The 19,657-nt window shown below is 43.7% G+C and overlaps 1 protein-coding gene across 1 annotated transcript in view; it reads right to left on the bottom strand.

The window, feature by feature from the left end:
- KDSR (3-ketodihydrosphingosine reductase) overlaps positions 1-13,400 on the bottom strand; it is a 36,588-nt gene extending 23,188 nt beyond the window's left edge. Inside the window, exons 1-5 of the mRNA XM_019729327.2 lie at positions 13,103-13,400; positions 8,597-8,686; positions 6,575-6,631; positions 2,247-2,312; positions 1,965-2,060 (exon numbers count right to left, since the gene is read on the bottom strand). Of these exons, the coding sequence (XP_019584886.2) occupies positions 1,965-2,060; positions 2,247-2,312; positions 6,575-6,631; positions 8,597-8,686; positions 13,103-13,210 (417 nt within the window). The 5' untranslated portion in view covers positions 13,211-13,400. The remainder of the gene's footprint in view (positions 1-1,964; positions 2,061-2,246; positions 2,313-6,574; positions 6,632-8,596; positions 8,687-13,102) is intronic.
- Between the last annotated feature and the right edge of the window lie 6,257 nt (positions 13,401-19,657).

The raw sequence follows: 19,657 nt of genomic DNA, 5'->3' as shown, positions 1-19,657 counted from the left end.
GGATTGAATGAATACAGGGAGAAGGACGTTAATATTTACTAAGCAGCTACTGTGTGCTAAGCATTATGCATACGCTATGTTATTTAATCCTCATAGCTCTGGGAACTGTATATCCAGTTTACAGGGATGGGAGCTAGGTCGAAAGAAAAGCTGAGGCCAGAAGAAAAAGAGTGATCTGCCTGAGATCACACAGCTAGCAAATGGTTGGACTTGAAATTAGAGCTAAGATTTAAAACTGGTTTAGCCCGATGCCAAGTCCACTTTTTTTCCTACTGTACCCGTGCTGTTGGGCAACAGAGAGCAGCAAACAGTTATGGGCGTGGGTACAGGTGCGGGAAGTTAGTGGTGGTGTGGGAAAAAAATTGTGTTTTCTTTTTTAAATACGAGAGGGGGAAGGAAGAAAGGAAGGAGGGAAGGAAGGGAAGGAATGAATTAGTGCGAATGGGAGACTGAAGGTTGAGAGCAAAGTGAGTTTGTTAAAAAGACTAGACTTGTACATTTTTTAATATTTCAACAGGTTTCATATTATAGCTATTTTACCTCTTCCTTCCATCTCACCTACTTCGTATTTTCTCCTTGTCATTGATACCCACGTACATTCATCCACTTAGTTTCTCCTATTCTCACTCACAATTATATACCCCCACAAAACATCCACTCAATGTTCTTTGTACTTCCATCAGACACACAAATGTAAGCAATCCCTATACCCTCTGTCCCCAAGCAGACACACCCCACTTCCCAAAGTCCCAACTTTACATCCGTACATTTATTATTATAAACGTGTAACTACTTGTACCCCAGTCCTCTCTTTGCCCTTCACATTCAGTCAAGGTGAGTCTTCTGCTAAGAGAATAGATCTTCAGTGTTCTCACCACACACACACACACACACACACACACACACACACACACACACACACAGACAACTATGCGAGGTGATGGATGTGTTCATCAATTTGATCACGGTAATAATCACTCACAATGTAGACGTATCTCCCCCCACACCACCTTTCACACACTGTCTCTCTCACACACACACCCTCTCACACACCCTCCTCTGTTGCTGGCCACCCCAGAAGTCCTTCACCTCATCACTTCATGTGGAGGTTACTACTACAACTATTTTCCCCAACTGACTCTTTACACAGCTGTTGAAACAATCTTCAAAATCTGCCTTTGATTACTTACAGATAAAGGTATCCAGGTCCAGACAACTATCTTTAAGCCTAGCTGATAAAGGACCCTTAAGACACTCCAGTCCCCTCTGCTTATATCTACATCCAGACTCTCCTGACGTGACCTTAAGTCAGTGTTTAGGGTGCTTTCCCGCAGCCCACCAGAAGCAAGATACCTGAACGACTGCTCCAGCAGTCTCCTTTCCTATAAAAGGGGATGCAATTTCACTTTGCAGAGTAAAGCATTCACAACCCATCACTACTATGATGAAGGCTCAACAGAACATTAAGAAAAAGATGTCTGATGCAATGTCAACTAAAAAAAACGTTTTGCACTTAAAGATTTCAGATCGGATGTGTATTTCTTTAGGGCTCAAATAAACAACTAAGATTCCATGGTAAACCTGTTTAAAAGCATAATCATAAATATGACGCATTACCTTTTTATTCTTGATCCGAGAGCTCATAAAGACTCTGCTCTTCAACGTTTTGATTTTTCACTATTAAAAATACTGACACTTGACATGAAAATCCAGCATCTCTAGGCTTACAAGAGCTTTCTAAAATGTATGACCTCAGTGATGCGAGGGTGAGATTTGCCCTTAAGTTTGGATGGTCATGGCATTGAGACCAAAATCTTGTCTAGCCTCTCTCTGGTCTTCTAAAGCGCCTATTAAATCGGAACTCATTTCATCAATTTCATTTGTAAAGCCTTTACCCATGGCCTTGTTTTACTTTTTAGTGTATGGGCTACTTCAATGAGCAAAAAAAGCAAAATTTTACTTACTTCAAAAGTACTAACTTCAAGATCTTCAAATGTTCCTGAAACTGACATTCCTGCACAGTTTACAAGCATGTCCACGGGGCCCAGTTTCTCCTGTGCCTGGAAAATTTTATCAGAGCAGGCATTAAGAAAGAGAAGAACCAACTTAGTAGCAAATCAAAGCCAATAAAATGTATCAAACTATTAAAGCTATCAGGAAGATTTACCCATTCCAAGCCACAGAGCAAAATGGTAAGAACCAAGAGAAAGGCATGTGAATTCATTCCCAGTAGCCCAACCTCTTACTTGTTTTATGACATTCTCCACTTGGCTATAGTCTTGAGATACATCGACTGATATACAAAGCACCACCTGTTAGAAAGAGAAAAAAATGATCAAAGCTATCAGGTGTCTGAACCTACTTTTAAAAGAATTTTTTTTTTTTTTCAATGAAAGGCAATTCTTTCCAAAAGATAAGGAGTACAATTTTGGATATACCAATTGCAGTATTTGAAACCTGCTGACAATAAAATTAGTACGGTTTAATTTTCTTGGCGGTTGTCATTGAAAACTATTCTGAGCAAACTCAAAAGAAATATTGGTCAAAGGACACAGACTCTCGGGTATAAGATGAATAAGTTCTGGGGATCTAACATATAACACGGTGACTGTCGTTATTAACACTGTCCTATTGGATACTTGAAATGTGCTAAGAGAGTAAACTTAAGTGTTCTCAGCACACACACAAAAATGGTAACCATGTGAGCTGATGGATATGTTAATCAACTTGATTGTGGTAAGCAGTTCACAGTGTAAAAGTATACTAAATCATTACATATGCCTTAAATATACATTTTGTTTTTCAATTATACCTCAATAAAGCTGGAAATAGAAAAAAAAGTGTAAAATGCTCCTCTTGAAATGCCACCAATCTAGCATGACAGAAAGCAGGTCAGTGATCACCGATAGCCAGGAATGGAGGGAGGGAGGAACTGCAGGGGGCAGGGAAAACCCTGGGGGCGCTGGCAAGTTCTCTGTGGATGTCGGTGGTGGTATCACACGTGCATACATCTGTCAAAAGCCACTGAACTGTAACACTCTTTAAATGGGTGGTTTATTGCATATAAATTCTATCTCAAGTTGTTTAAAGGAATACATAAATTATATAAAGAATATATAAATTGTACATAAATTATCTCAGGTTGTGAATATCTTAAGTTGTTAAAAAGAATGATAACAAATCTAATACACAGGTTTAAAAAACTATTCCCCTTGGAACAATATCACAACTATGACTGCCGTACTGGGATTCAGTATCAGTAGGTGGAATAGAGATAAGCAAACACTATCTACTTGCAGGAGACCTCAGGTTGGCACCTGCTGAGCGGCTGAGCCACGGGCACTATCTTCTAAGGACCAAGGGTCAATCTGGGCCTGTGGGAGCTGAGCTGGGAGCCCAGTCATGTTTGGTTCAGTCCGAGGTTTGCTTGCGATCCCCGGACTCCGGACTGACCCGCCACTCAACAGACCCTTTAGACGAGGGGTCACAGAGCCGAACCCCAGAGCCCACCCAGCACAAAGCTGGTGGTGCTCAGGGGTGCGCTGCAGAGCAACGGCAGGAGGGGTTCAGCCTGTGCTTACCATGGAAACCAAGTCCATTCAGTCTTGGGAAAGGGAGGAGAAAAGAGGAAACACACATATGGGTGCTTACTTCGGTAGAAATATAGGAAACTGAAGTTCCGAATCCTAATAGGGACAACGAGCTCCTGTTTATTTTTCCTTTTGTGGGTGATGTTTTTGAAGCAGTTAGACTCTTGACCTAGGTATGTTCTACGTTCCCAGGGAGGGCCCTGAGAGAAGCAGGAGGGTGTCCCTGATTTCTCAGTCCTAGGAATCCTGCCGTGGCGAAACTGACAGTTACGCTCAGGGGAAGGCAGACCCACCGTGTCGTGGGGCATGTAAGTACATGAACGTTGTGGATCCACGTGCACTTGTGGGTACAAGGCAGTGGGCGTGCGGGAAAGAGCGTGCATGCGCATGGCTCTCGTGAAGCCTGGGTTCCAACCGTGTCCCTTCGTGAACTAGCTGAGCAGGACGTGAGAAGGCTGTGGCGGCCAGTACTGCCAGGGCGTCAGAAGCTAGTGATGACTGACATCCCTACCAGCTCAAAGAAGTCACGATGTGAGAAATGACGCTGCGACCAGGGAGGCCAGAGGGGAATAAAAAGAGAACAATGGCCACAGGGTTTAGGGGCAGGAAGTTTTACTTAATACAAGGAACCCTGTCCAAACTACCTAAGTTCTTAAGAAAAGGAAACCACAGCCTTCGCAAATGTAACCTGAAATAGTCCAGACTTGAGGGGTCACCCTTGGATTTTATCCCTGGATCACCACGTAGAAAACATTTTTTAAAAGTGGGAATAGGAATCAAAGGATTAATTTTTAAACATGTGTTTTTATACAGCCTTAGACCATTTACTGTAAATAAAACCGATACCATAGACGAGTGGAATTTCAAAAAACAGTGTTAACAAATTACCAGGAAGAAAGTGTCTACAGGGCACTGCTTGTTGACAAGCCCGTTCTGGGCCCAAACGAAGGATCAAGCACCATCTTGCCCACCCCAGCCCTGATATCTGCCCCTCCCCTGTAGAAGTCAGAACTTTCTATATGATCTTTAGCTTCTGATAGAGGAGGAGGGGGCAGGAGTGGTGAGGAAGTCCAAAGCAGAGAGATGGCGCTGGTGCCAGGCAAGACTGGCCTTCAGCCATAAGCATTCAAGCCTTATGGTTTTAGATGACTCTTCCTTCCCTATGAGAATGACACGAATATGGGAAAGAAATGGGGAAATTTGCTGCGCTGGCAGCTTTGCTATATTTGTGGGCTTCAGAGAAAAGGGTACAGGCAGAGGTCACAGTACTAGAGAAAAACTCACATATGTGCACAGGAGCTGAGGACGAGGATTTCTACCTGCAGCATAGAATGCAATAGCGAAAAAAAGCAAACAGCCCAACCATAGGAGACTGATTAAATAAATTCTGGGGTACCCAATACTATGCCACAGCAGTTTAAAAAGATGAGAGGGATCTATTTTTATTGACATGAAAAGATCTCTAATATATTCTGGAAGGAAAAAGAGGCAATTAAAACTACAATGAAATACCATTTAAAACCCACCAGAAAGGCCAAAATTGGAAAGCCAGCCAATACTAAGTGTTAACAAGGTGTGCGGCAATCGGAGGCACCAACCACCAGTGGGAGGGTAACCACTTTGGTGAAGTTGAAGATACGCATACGCTCAACTCAGCAATTCCATTCGTAGGTAGATTCCAGTCTTGCATATGTGCGCAAAGAGACAAACTTTAGTAATAGCAAGACACAAAACAAACTAACCAAAAAACTGGAAACAACCTAAATACCCACCATCAGTAGAACTGATGAACAAAAGGTAGTCTCTCCATACAAGAGAAGACTATACATACGGCAGCAAAAAAAAAATGAGGGAACTAACACTTTGTGCAGCAACATAGAGGAATTTAAAAAATTGTACCAGGTGAAGGAATCAAGCTGCACAAGAATCCATAGAGAATGATGTCATACAAATCTGAAGAGAGAGAAAGTAGGCTAGTGATTGCCTAGGGCTGGGAGGGGGTTGGGAGGGAACGGGAAATGACTATTAGTGGGTATGGACCTTCTGCATGGGTTGAGGGAACTGCTCTAAGATTGGTTCTGGTGGCGGTTGTGCAACTCTGGATGCATTGAAAACCACTGAATGGTACACCTCAGATCAGCAAAGTGCACACTAGGTGAATTGTAGCTCAATAAAGCTGTCCCAAAAAAATGATGCAGAAGTAAACAATGTACTATATTAGGGTCACATACATTTATGATCAAATTATAAAGAAAAGCAAAGGAAGGATCAACGCAAAAATCAGGTTGGGGGTTCCCTGTAGGAATCATACACAAGGGTGAAGCTAACGTGGGATTCAGGGCCTCGGTAAATTCCATTACTTAAGCTGGGTGATAAGTACGTGGGTACTGATTTGTTATGTTTTATACTGAAATATATACTATATATAGACACATACCATTTTATTCATCAAACAATTCCATAATCAAAAAAAAATTTTAAATGTCCCTTTCTCCTTAAGTGTTTATATAAAGTTGATTTAAATAAATAATTGAAATAAAATCACTTTCTGGTAAAGCACTGTTATTTGATCGTGTGTGTGTGTGTGTGTGTGTGTGTCTCTGTGTGTGTCAGAGTCTATACATTTTTTATAAGAATCTGAAATTCTAGATAATTCAAACTATTCTACCTTTTCAAAAACAGTCTAATACGTTTTTTTTTTTTAATTAAAGTTTATTGGGGTGACAATTGTTAGTAAAGTTACATAGATTTCAGGTGTACAATTCTGTAATACATTATCTATATCTCACATTGTGTGTTCACCACCCAGAGTCAGTTCTCTTTCTGTCACCGTATATTAGATCCCGTTTACCCTCTTCTACAGACCCCCTTCTCCTAATACGTATTTTTAATCTGGAAAATCTTACATCTTTCAATGAACTGTTTCCTTCAAACAACTGTATTGATTTGTACAGAAAATGCTTCAAGAACACAGTGATTTTTACCTGTTTATCATTAATCGAGTGCTTTTCAATTTCTTTCTTTGCCTGCAGGAGCCTCTCCTGAAAGAAAGAGAGAACAATTAGTTCTGGTGATTGTCTATTTGCCTGCTTGTTCATTTAAAAGGAGAGAAAAAGCAATTATTATTCATATTAAGTATTTATTAAATTCAAGACAACACCCAAGACAGCATCTATGTTGCACAGCAATGGGCCAGTTTACGAGAGAAAGAAGCTGTCGCGTATGGTAAGCTATGGCTAAGTGATAGCACGTTTTTAAATTCACTGCGTAGAAAGATAATAGAAAAATAAGCGAACTTCAAAAACCAATTAATGATATTAATTGCTGATGGTTACCCTATTAATTCGAATCAGCATTTTGATCTGACGTCACAAGAAAAACCATATGGATATGCAATGCTTCCCCAACTTAAGGGTACACGTGCTTCCATGTCAAGAGTGCTTTCGTAAGAGATTCTCCAATATTTTCCTCCTCTACTATGAAAGCATCTACAGTAAAAATCACTTTTCAGGTGGACCAGGTGAACCTATGCTTGGCTACTCTCAAAAACGCTCATAAGACAAGCAAAGGTACACATGTAACTGAATAATTTTTCCAAGGTCTCAATTTCGCTTGTTTCACTCATTTTCAAGAAGGCCAATACTGGTTTACAGTGTCTTAATTGGCTATGAAAGATGTAAATTAACTACATGCCAACAGCAAAGAGAAATAAAAAAGGAGAGGCCATCCTTCAGAAAGACACATAGGTTTTCTAAACATGAATGTGTCTATAATAAAATAACATTGTTCTATCAATAAAGATATACACAACTTGACTTTGCCCAAATCACAATAAAAAATTACATTAGAAAAAAAGGGATTTCTCGATGCCAGAAGGCACGCCTGCTCATTCACCCCCAGCCAAGCAAGGAAACACAGGGCACCCTCTGCTTCCTTTTTCACCTGTCTCGTGGCAAATATCGGCGTGGTTAAATCTCACAAAATGCTATTTTATTAAAGTTGTGTTTCCATTCTTGTAAGGTGGCGTCAATGCCAAGGCAAACTCACTATGAGAGAAGTCAGGGTATAAAAAGGTAGTTAATTCTGCTTTTCTTGATTTTAAAAAGAAATTATGGACGTCCAGGCCTAATTCCCTGTTATTATTTGAACATCCCCCCTGAGCCCTCCATGGCCTGCCGTTCTCCCTGGCTCTGTTCTTCTGTGCACCCCTACCTGGGCAGTCACTGTACTACTGACCCTCTTTTGTGCAGAGGCGCCCGAGTCCCCCAAGCACCGGTGCGGGGCTGGCGTTCCCATTCCCAACATCAGCCCCACTTCCTATCTCCATTCTACAAATATGCTTTGAGCACCTGCTATGAGCAAACTATGCCGGGCAGAGAACAACAGCAGTGGACAATACAGCCCTGATCACCTCCCCCCAACCCCAGGAAGCAAGAGGATTCTGCAACTGTTCATGGGACTGGTTTCACCGCTCTGGGCCAGGGAAGCAACTCTGGCAAGAATAACAGGCCAGGAATCAAGCGAAAAACACGCCTGTGTCAACTTGACTAAACAAAACCCACGTTTTGTCAAACTGCTGGGGAGCAGTGAGACTCCTCTGTGGGGTCTGGGTTTGCCCAGAGATGTGTATCATGTCATAAGCAAATTAGAGAGAGACGTGGACACATCCTTCAGGAAATCGCTCACAAGCCAGCACCTCCGGTGGGCGGAGGGCTCTCCAGGGCTTCCTGTGGCCTGAGTTTGTGTTGGCCTCTGCCGTCTCAAGTTCTGCAGCCTCTGTGGTGTTGCCTAATAGTTGCTGGCACTAAATAAACATTTGTGGAGCTGACCTGACTTCAGCAAAGAAGCCTTTGCCCTGAAATGACAAGTGGTTCAGGAATCGCACCTCAAACCAGAGATGGGAGCGATTTCCAGTGCGGGTGTCGACAGCAGGACGCCCATGCAGCCTCTCTGAATAATTTAAGGTTGAATGAGAAGGTTCGTAATGATGGACCTAGAACACTTACCTCATTTCGTGCAACCAGAGTTATGAACGCTCCTTGTTTGTAGCACTCGATCGCAATACACTTTCCAATACCACTGGAACCTCCCGTGACCTGAAACAAACAAAAAAAATCTTCTTAGTACTTGACATTTCCCTTGTGTGGGACATTTACTGAAAATAATTATGACGGGCCCTACAAACCAATCTATAAGAACTAGATTTTTAGCTTTTGTAGCTTCTCCATCCCAGACTTAACGAATGGGACGAGCACAAACGTCAAACTGCACTGTGGGCAGGGCCCGCCACTTCCAACGTCCCCAGTACTGAACTATGGACTGCACACCAATAATCTTTTTCTGAATTCATCGGAAGGCAAGTGCCCTATAAATCTAGCTAATAAAGAGTACATTCATCTAGGTGGTGAATACACAATGTGATATATAGATGATCTATTCCAGAACTGTACACTTGAAACCTATATAATTTTACTAACCATTGTCACCCTAATAAATTTAATTAAAAAAAAAATACATTTGTCTGCCTTTGAGTCCAAATCCAACTGAATCATATTTCCTTTCTGCAAACCTCCTATGCATGACTAGCTTTATAAGAGATGAAAAAGGGGGCACATTCTCTTCTGATATTTTAAATGGCCGCTTATTATAAAGTATTCTATGGTCACACGGAAATCCTGAAAAGTACAGCTTTTCTTCCTGTACGATTCTGCCCCTCGCCATCTACAGCTCAGCCATACTGGCTGTCTTTCAGTCACATGCTCTCTCCAATCACCAAGTGGGCCTTTGCATATTTCCCCTCCCCTGCCAGGAATGCTCTTCTCCCCACTTTCGTCTAGCTGGCACCTCCTCACCCATCAAATCTCAGCTCAAACATCACTGCCTCAGGAAAGCCTTCACTCACTGCGGCGCCCTGACCATCACCCACTTTTCAGCACTGCGTCCTTTTTGCCTTTCGTTTATACGCGCACAGAATCAGCTAAGGATTTATTTGCGTGAATACTTAATTCATAACCATCTCTCCTATCACCGCCCCAAAAGCTCCATTAAAAATACCCACATTATTTTTGCTCCCCCACTATATTCCTAGCACTTTAGGACAGTGCCTGGCATGTAAAAAGGATTTAACGTCATTAGACAAATGCAACTTCATCTTTCTAGTCATTTTCCCTATGCAAGTTATGTCACGGGGGTCAGGTGAAGGGGAAGGAAGGTGTCAGAGACACATCTGTCTTTACAGGGTACTGTATCCTACCTAAAAAATAATTGTGTCGTAATGTCTTATGTCAAAAAACTAAAAGGTTTCACAATACTGCATTAAGTAGCTCTATCAAAACTCAGTTAACCATGTCCCTGTAAGTCAAACATTTAGATTATTTCGAATATTTTACTGTTACCTATTAATCGTGCTGTAAGGAACATATCCGACCCCAGCCTGTTTTAAAATCCTCAAGAAGCCCCTTCCTACAATGTTCTGACCTCCACATGACTCCTCTACATCTCCTTCTTCTCCTTAGCCTCATCTTTCCACCGTTGAGATTTCTTTAGAGGATCATTAACCAATTATCTACAGAAGGTTACAGTAAAAACATACTTGTTGCCTAGGTGAAAGTTGGCTATCGAGATAATTCATGGGTGGCTTTGCTTTATTAATTTGCACCAGACATTCCAATTCCATAGCAATTATCAGGACCCCTAAAAATGTTACGGCTGTTTTATGATGTTCTTTCTGCTGCCTAAATGTCCCTCCACCCAACATCTACCTATTCTGCAGAAGCTAGTTCCAATGTCCCCTATTCCAAGAAGCTTTTCCTGACTCCGTCACGCAGCCCCATTCTTTACCTGTCACTTTCTACCCTGTGCACAGTTACGTATGTACATGTCTTAACTCTTTCGCCACACTGTAAGTTCCTTGAGGATGAGTACCAACTCCAATATATGTCTCTCATTCCTAGCACAGTGCCTTGAAAAAGGAGTTGCTAAATAAACACTTGCCTACATTAATTTGCAAAATGGTATAGGGTGACATTTCTCTGAAAGATACAAGAAAACTTGTAAGTAAAAATTCCCTATTTGTTATTCAATGACTTAACGGTTGAAGTTATGAGGGTATTGAGAAAATGCATATGCTGTAAAGTGCTACCTAGATATTAGCTATTGTTATCACTGCTGTCCTTTTCCTAGACTATGCCAGGTGAGCTAGCTGTTCGACCTTGATCACTTACAAGATGATTCTATGAGAACAAGAATAAGACTTCAACTTTTGGATCATGGTTCGTGGGAAACTAACCTTCCAGTCAAGTCAGTTGATTTTTAAAAGGCATCTAAAAATACACATAAGCCAATTCTAGCCAGTTACTCTGAATATCATAAGAAAATATAAGAGCTTTGTATAATAGCTGAGAAAAATGGTAAATATTGAGTTGTCCGACAGTTGGTAAACCGAGCCCAGATGTGGGACACTAAAGATAACAGTGTAATTGCCTTTCTCTATCACTCCCTCTTACTGTTCATTGCAAATATTGTTTAAATCCTTAATCACACCATACGCCTCTCATTGAGGGCAAGAGAGGGGTGGTTTGCTGCAAGGAGAGCTGTTCCCAGCCATCTCCAAAAAAGGGAGAACTTGATTTTCCAGTACTCAAGTCAATTAAACAGCTTTTTAAAAATCAGCTGATTTAAATAAATATGTCTTGTAAGACATCTGCAGTTTTACCACTGTAATTAGGAAGATAACATTAGTGTATAAGAATTGTTCTAAAAATGACACCATACACAGTTCTGACCTAGTCTGTTCACTTCCACATCAGTGGAAGTTCTACCACCACCTGGTCTAGTCCTAACAAATCTCGAGAAAAATAATTACACTTTCACTCTTCTTATGACATTAAAAAAGAAGACAGATGGTGACATCACGTGCATTATTCATGTCATCCTCACGTTATTTATAATGGCAGATTAAAGCTGGATGGTGAAAATAAGAAATTCTTGCTGGTCTATCCCAAGGGACTCGCTTGTCATCGTACCTACCTATGACCTGCATCACGATGGGTCTGGAAGGACTAGAGTCAGGTTAAGGGAAACTCTCCTGGGAACACTGACTCAAAATTTTCATCACTGCTTTTAGCTTTACCTTTTTCCAAGTTGTGCTCTGCAAACATAAGTTCTAAAAGAACCCAACTTGTAAAGCCATGCTTTTGTGGCAGAAGTTCTCTGGTGGATGTAACACTGTCAGGATTCAGCATGATTATAAACTTTTGCCTTTCTCTCTCTCTCTCCCCCTCCCTCCCTCTCTGAATTTCCACTCCCCTCCTCGTCTATCTTCCACATCAGGAATGACAGGAGTTGGAAATTTACTGATAGTTTTACAAATTAAAGGAAAGACCTTTTCTCAGTCACCAACTCTTGTGCCGATTTAAAGCACACTAAAAGAAATGGCCATCCTATCGTATCACAGTGCAGTGGGGACACACGTATCTCAGCAGAGACTCGAGAATGTCACCTTGGGCACCAGAAGGATTTGTGCTGCCAGCTTAACAACTCACTGACTCCTTAATCATAATCTCACCCCTCCGTGTGCACCGGGGTGGGGAGCTCCAAATAAGAAAACGGATGAGAAAGCCACCGCAAATGAAGTGCTGGGCACGGGAAAGGAAGCATTGTCGCTCAGTTTAAGAGAGGTGCCACACCTGTAGAAAAGGGATCTCTGAAGACATGAGCTTCCGGTAAGAAAGAAACCAAACCCATCCACATCCCCCTCATCCCTGAAGCGCCAGCCAGGTTGTTTGGCTTGTCCCTCTGACTTGGATGATGGCAGAGGATTGCACTGAAACACCGGTCAGCCGACCCCGGGTGGGGCAGAGGGCTGAGGGCTGCGCTCCGAGAGACGCGCAGGGTAGACCGGACAGAAGCGTGCCAGGACCGCCGGCCCGCTGGGTTCGGACCAATTTCCCCCCATGTGAATCACGTCCTAGATTCCTTCGGCCACTGCTCTTTCTGCCACTCGCACAGGCCACCTCCCAGGGCCGAGCTGCCTCGGCCGGTCCTGGCGGCTGGGACTCCCTTCCCTGCCGCCCGCCTCCTCGCGGCCCGGCGGGCACCGCGCGCATCACCCCGCGCGGTCACCCACCGCGGTGTCCTCCGCAAAGTTTCTCAGCCTCTCTGCTGCTCGGTTGACTCATCGGGAAAACTGAAGACAAAAACAGCCACATCCCGGGGATGCCCCGGGGATTAACGAGCGGCAGCCGAGCCCCCGGAGCGCCGGGACCAAGCTCGCAGGCGCTGTGCCCCGCCGCCGCCCCGCTTTCCGGGCCCGGGAGGAGCCAGATGTAGGGGAGGGCGGGTCCCCAGACCCTCCGCAGAGACAGTGCCGGCATGGACCGCCGCAGGTGACGCTCCGTTTGGAGAAAAGGCGGGCGGCGGCCCGGTGTGGGTCGCCGGCCGGCGCGCCAGGGGGCAGGCTCGGGGCAGCCGGGCGGGCCGGGGAGGTGGCGGCGCAGCCACAGACCACTCACCACCACATGCGCCCCGGGCAGGGCGAGGGGCTTGGGGCTGATGAGCGGAGACAGCATGTAGAGCAGCAGCACGAACGCCATGAAGAAGGTGGCCACCAGCAGCAGCATCGCTCCGCGGGGCCTGGGCCCGACCACCGGGGGCCGGGGCGGCGCAGGCGCAGGCTCAGGCGCGCGGGGCTGTGCGGCGCGGGCGGTCACGCGCGGCCGCGCGCAGCAGGAGCCACTGTTTGGGTTCGGCCCACGGGCCCGCGGCGGAGGGGAAGAGGAGGAGCCGGCCGAGGGCGCAACTGCGGCGGGGCGGTGCTTCAAAGCCCGGAGGCTGGCGCGGTTCGCGGTGCTGCGGCTCCCGAGGGCCCGACGCCCCCTGGCGTTCGGCCGAGGCCTCGCAGCCTCCCTTCGCGAGAGGAGCTGCGCCGCCAGCGCCACCCGGGAGCGCCGGTGCGAGGGTGCGGTGACACTGCTGGTTTGGGTCGCGGGTGCTTCTTAGGACCGCGGAGAGCTGGTTTCCGGACCTTCCCGAACACGCTTGGGTTGGGGTGGGCGGACCCGCTCGGCTCCTGCGGTTCCGCCCTGTCGCCGAGTGTCGCCAAACCCTGCAACCGGCGTGTCTGGAAGCGTTCCAGGCGCGGATCCGACTGATGCCTGGAAGCCCTGGGATCAAGCTCTGAAATACGTACCCGCCTCCATTTCAGTTTCTTGGCGTGCTTAGAAAATGGTCACAGCCCCCTGTCGCTTTTCAGAGGACCGGGAAAACCTGACGGAGGGGTTTAAAAATCACTCAGGTAATTTAATTTCGTTGAGTTCAGAGTGCAACTTTTCTTTCTTTTTTTCTTTTTTACCAAGATGGGGTTTTAAAAAAATAAGCTGGAGATCGAATTCACGTCCCTATTTAAAGTGCATAATAAATGAGTTTTAGTATAGAGTTGTGCAACCTGACCACAATCAATTTTAGAACATTCTGTTAAACCCTCCCCCACCTCACCCCCAATTTCTGTATCCATTAGCAGTCACTCCCCATTTCCTCCCAAACCCAGCCCAGCCCTAGGCAATCACCAATCTTTCTGTGTCTCTATATATGCTTACTCTGGGCATTTCATATATAGAATCATACATTATGTAGCCTGTTGTCTCTGGCATCTTCCACTTAGCATAATGGTTTCAAGGTTCATCCACGTTGTGCAATGTATCACTACTTCCTTCTTTTTATCACCAAATTACGTTCCATTGTATGGATATCCCTGCCATTTATCCAGTCATCAATTGATGGACGTTTAGGTCGATTCCACTTTGGGGCTATTATGAATAATGCTGCTGTGAATGTTCACGTACAGACGTATGTTTTCATTTTTCTTGGGGGTATACCTAGGAGTAGAATTGCTGGATCTGTAGGCAAAAAAGGAGTTCTATGGAAAGTAACCTCATAGGGTGATTTGGTCGTAAATCCTAACGGGGCAGGTAGTTCATGGTGGGTAGTCAAGTCTCAGCCATATAACTTCTTTAGTGAAAGTCTTACCTTTATCTTAAGCAAACCCTGTCCATGGTTCTTGTGCATCTAGGTTAACACACCTTTAAAACGCCTCTTTTCAGACTCCTCCTTCTCAAGCGTGACCACCCTCAAGAGAGCACATAATCTGAGCTATCCGGTCATCTGATCCTAGACTTGACTTCTGTCACCTTCATGTAATCTTCCTTCCTTCTTTCCAAACATATAAAAGAAGCTGCAAAGTGTCATTTCTTGGAAGCATTTACTCAGTGTGCTGAGATCTTGCTTCCAGGTAAATCCACTGTTTGGCTCAAATAAATTTTTATAAAAATTGTCTATAGATTTGGACATTCCTGTGTAGACAATCTTATGGTAATTATGTTTCACCGGAACTGCGTGAATATTTTCCAAAGCAGCTACACCATTTTACATTCCTAAGTGTATGTGAGTTCCAATCTCTCCACAACCTTACCAACACTTATCATGTCTTTTTAATTACAGCCTTCCTAGTGGGTGCAAAATGGTAGTTCATTGTGATTTTGACTTGCATAAGGCACATATTTTTGTTTGCTTGCTTGTCCTTTTTGTTTTTAGAAATACTAAGCTCAGGAGCAAAGGAATTGATCCGTTTATTGCCCAGAGTTAGCCAAATTGTGAGGTTTGAGGACAGAGTCTCTGAGACTTGACACCAATTGCAAATTTGGGGTTCCCAAACCACCTTCACTTTTGATAATTCTCTAGGTAGAAGGACTCACAGAACTCCCTGAGAGCTGTTATACCATACTCATGGTTATGGTTTATGACAGTCAGCTAAGGGAAGGCATGCACTGGAAAAGTCTGGAGGGCTCCAAATGCCAAGCTTCTGTTGTCATCACCCATGCAGTCTAGATGTGTGAACCTCTCAGCACTGGTGTGTGACACTACGCATGGAGTACTGCCAACCAGGGAAGTTCATTTGGTGTCCACAGTTTTTAATTGGGGCTTCATTATGGAGGCATGATTGATTCATTGATAGAATGCCCATGTGGCTGAACTCAAGTCTCCAGGTCAACTGAGAATGTATGACACAAAGCTTCCATCTAAGTCACACAGTTGATCTTTCTGGCATGGCCAGCCCCCACCTTAAAATCTAGTTTGGCCAGCCCTCATCTAAATAAAGACATTTCTATCAGGAATGACATAGTTTATGTCCCAGAAGCCAAAGACAAAGGTGAGACCTTCTCTTTGGGTAAGGCCAAATTCTTGACTCCATAGGCCACCACCTGGCTGGCCTTTGTCCACAGATCTACTACAGCAAAACAAACAGATGCCTAACATGGAGGAGGCAGTCCACACTGAGTAGGAATAGGAGGCCCTTAAATTCCCCTATAGATTTGACCATTCATTGTGGCATTGCCATCTCAGTGGTAGTGTTACACCGTATCACTGTATCAGATAGGAAGAAAGTTGAGGTGATATGGAGAAAAAAAGAGAAAAGTGTAGCCGTCATCACCATCTTCCCCTGTGAGAACTACATAGTCATACTAGCATCCTCCCCACCCCTTCTCGTGAAGGTCCCCCTGAAAAGTGGAAGACTCTACCTAGTGGGGACCCTTCCTTGGTCCCTCGTGCTGAGTGTGAGTGCACATTCATCAAGGCATGTAAGTCAGGCCTTCAGGCCTTTCTCTTCCCCTCTCCCGTTTCAATTGCCTGTTTCAAATCTCTGTTAGACCTTTACTCTGAGGACGACGTGCAACATGCTACGTCCATTTGATGTGATCGCCCTTTGCCCCTTGTTGGACCTATGGGCTGTAAGATGTGCTTCTAGGTCTGAAGAAACATTACCTCAGAGGTCCAAATTGGTGCAGTATCTTCTGGTTCAGCCCTTTTCCAGTATTTTGAACATTGCATCGATCGCTGGGCATGCAAAGCCCAGTCCAGAGTGAGTCTATTTCTGTCAAGGTCCATTTGTAGGCTTCCGGGGCTGCCAGCGTCAATCCACTGCCAGCTCTGTGTCAGACCTTCCCTTTGGGGAGTCTGCCCCCATAGCCATCTGCAGCCTCTGTCATTCTTGTTGGCCAACAGAAAAGTTCTTATTGGTATTTCGTGCCCCAGAGGGAACACGAGGGCTATGTCTACATTCATCCCATCGCTGTTGCTGCATGAGTGCCCTAATCCACTCATTTCATGGACCCCGCTGACCACCTCGAGTGAGCACAGCAGGAGATCCATTTGCTGGTGCCAGTTACCTTCTGATCCTAGGAGTGCTGATGACTGGTGACACGCCCCACTTTAATGTACCCCCTTGAATTTCCATAGTGATTCCATACAGCCGTGCCCCAGACAGGCATCACAGTTTTCCATTGCTCTTCTACCTAACCATATGGCCAGGCCATTAGCACTGGTTCAAAACCCAAACACAGGGATGAACAGTCTGTAATTCGGCCAAGTTAGCTGATTTGTTTTCACCTTCTTCAGTCCGAGTAGCAGCCTTCAAACAGGATGCTGCCCGTTGTCCTTGAAACGGACATCCATAAACCTAGCGGCTCTTTTGGGGGTGGTCACAGGATACTGCCCAAGTAGGCCAATGGCTACAGGTCCAGCAATTCCTCAGGTGGTTCCAAAATTGGCAGTAGGGAGAGAATCTATCTGCTTGTGAACATAAGTTCACCCTTTGCATATCCTGGTAGCGTGTTCCTGCAAAACCAGTTCCATTTTATGATGAAACTCTTCTGGGCACTGCCGTCCCCATTAGGGAATATCTCTAACATCTGTAAGGTGATACGTCTTCTATTGGTTCTGTGTCTCAGGAGAACCCTAATACAGATGGGACCATGGGCTTAAATGTAAAACTATCAAACCGTTAAAAAAAACATTGGATATTAAAAAAAATGAAGACTTTGTTCAGTCAGGCAGAAAACAAAACAAAACAAAAACATCTATCATCTATCTATCATCTATCTATCTATCTATCTATCATCTATCTATCTATCTATCTATCTATCTATCTATCTAATTTAGCTATCTAATCTATCTATCATCTATCTATCTATCTATCTATCTATCTATCTATCTATCTATCTATCTATCTATCTATCTTTCTGAGGTCACTCATTTGAAAAGGAAATCAGGCTAGTTGCAGATTTCTCCACAGTAACATTCAACATGAGAGAATGACACATCTATAAAATCCTCAAGGAAAGACTGTTGAGCCAAGGTTTTATATCCAGCCAATCTTTATATCCAGCTACTCTGTATTTCACCCATTGAACATGTAATAATTAAGGAAATGTTTTTCCCACAAGTGCTTCTTGAGGAAAATAGTCAGGCTATTATCTTAGTTTGTTCAGGCTGCTGTAACACAATACCATAGACGGGGGGACTTATAAGCAATAGAAATTTATTTCTCACAGTTCTAGGGGCTAGAAGTCCAAAGTCAAGGCACAGTAAGAAGGCAGTTTTCTGAAAGCCAGGAACAGAGCCCTCACCAGAAACTGAATCTACTGGCACCTGGATCTTGGACTCCCAGCCTCCAGAACGGTGAGAAATTAACTTCTGGTATTTAAGCCACCCAGTCTATGGCGTTTTGTTATGGCTGCCCTAGCTGACAAGACATCACACCATTAAATAATTTCACATTTAACTTGTGTTATGGAATCCAATAACTTCACTAAGTCTATTTTTCATAGCAAGAAGGGAGCAATGCATTGATTTGCATTCTGGGACATGCTCCTTATCAAAGTAACTATGCAGCATGATGTCCAGATGGGCAGCTGCTCTACAGAACACTTTCCTGCATCAAACTTAAACAGCAAAGCATTTGTTGACAAAGGAATCCTTCCTAGTTTTATAAAGCTCAGAGGTAGTTGTGTTTGGCAGCAATGAAACTGGAAATAATGATTTTTTCTTTCATATCATGTTAAAATGGCATCTATACTAAAAAGAATTGCCCTGTTACCAGTATCTGTAACATGGAGTTGCAATAAAAAGACTTAGCTAGCTTTACTTGTTCTATGAATTGGTATTCAATTCCTGAATGTCCAGTTGTGTTTTACTGGAAAATGGTCCTTCAGCTACCTTCTTTAATGCAGATTCACCTAATATTTCCAGTCAGCATCTGATTCAGTCTTTCTCCGATGTCTCAGCAAAAGCTTATGGGTTTCTAGTCTTAGCAAAAAGGTGTTCAATTGTATTTAAAAATCTGTAAAGCCCTAATGTTTACAGCTGCCTCCACTGGCTTTATAATCTAGCCTTCCTTCAAGTGAGAACTTCAAGTTCTTTTGGTTTTGAACTTATTTCTTTATAGTTTGTTGCAAATTCCACTTAAGTTTGTAAGGGTTTTGTTAGTACATCTCCATAATAACAACACACTACAGTTTTAACACTTCACTGTCAGCTGTGGACTACAAACCAAATTTATTTCAAATAAAATGCTTACAAATATTTTGGTGTTCATGTCTTCATAATCACTCCATCATCATTCTTAGGTACTGTTTGCCACATTCAGGAATAGTGGTTTGTGTTTACTTTTACCAAAAAAAAAAAAAAAAAAAGTCCAGTTAAATTCCTGTTATTTCATAAATTAGGATTAAAAATACACGTAATATAGAGTTTTACTTCCATAGTTTAGCTTATAATGTAAAGCTCTTAAGTTAAAAAGAAAAAGAAATAGTCTTGAAACTGGGAAAGGGCAAATCGTACAGACGAATTCCAATTAGTAAACGTAACAGGAATGAGGGAAATTGAAAAAATCACCATTAGGACACCAAGTAGTAATTGCTGCTGTAGGCAAGAATGACAGTGAGTGGGTAAAAATTTAAGGAGAGATAGGATAATGCATAGCCTCAGTGGATCTTCCCCCAAATATTTATTAAATACGGTGCGATTTTAACATACACTCCCAAATTCTTTGATTCACTCCCGCCAGAAGGTGTAATTTCCTTTCCCCTCCCCCCAAGGCCTGACTTGGACTCGGTAATGAGCTTCTAAAGAACAGTGTGTGGAAAGGTAAAACCGTAACTTCGCAGTGGAAAAACCCACCAGACATCATCTTGATCACGTGCCCAAGTTAATTAACATCACTGAGAGTAAGA

Source organism: Rhinolophus sinicus, linkage group LG09 (genome assembly GCF_036562045.2).
Source record: "Rhinolophus sinicus isolate RSC01 linkage group LG09, ASM3656204v1, whole genome shotgun sequence".
NCBI classification, from domain to species: Eukaryota; Metazoa; Chordata; class Mammalia; order Chiroptera; family Rhinolophidae; genus Rhinolophus; species Rhinolophus sinicus.
The sequence above is the reverse complement of the archived record's forward strand: the minus strand, read 5'-3'. Positions and strand labels throughout refer to the sequence as shown.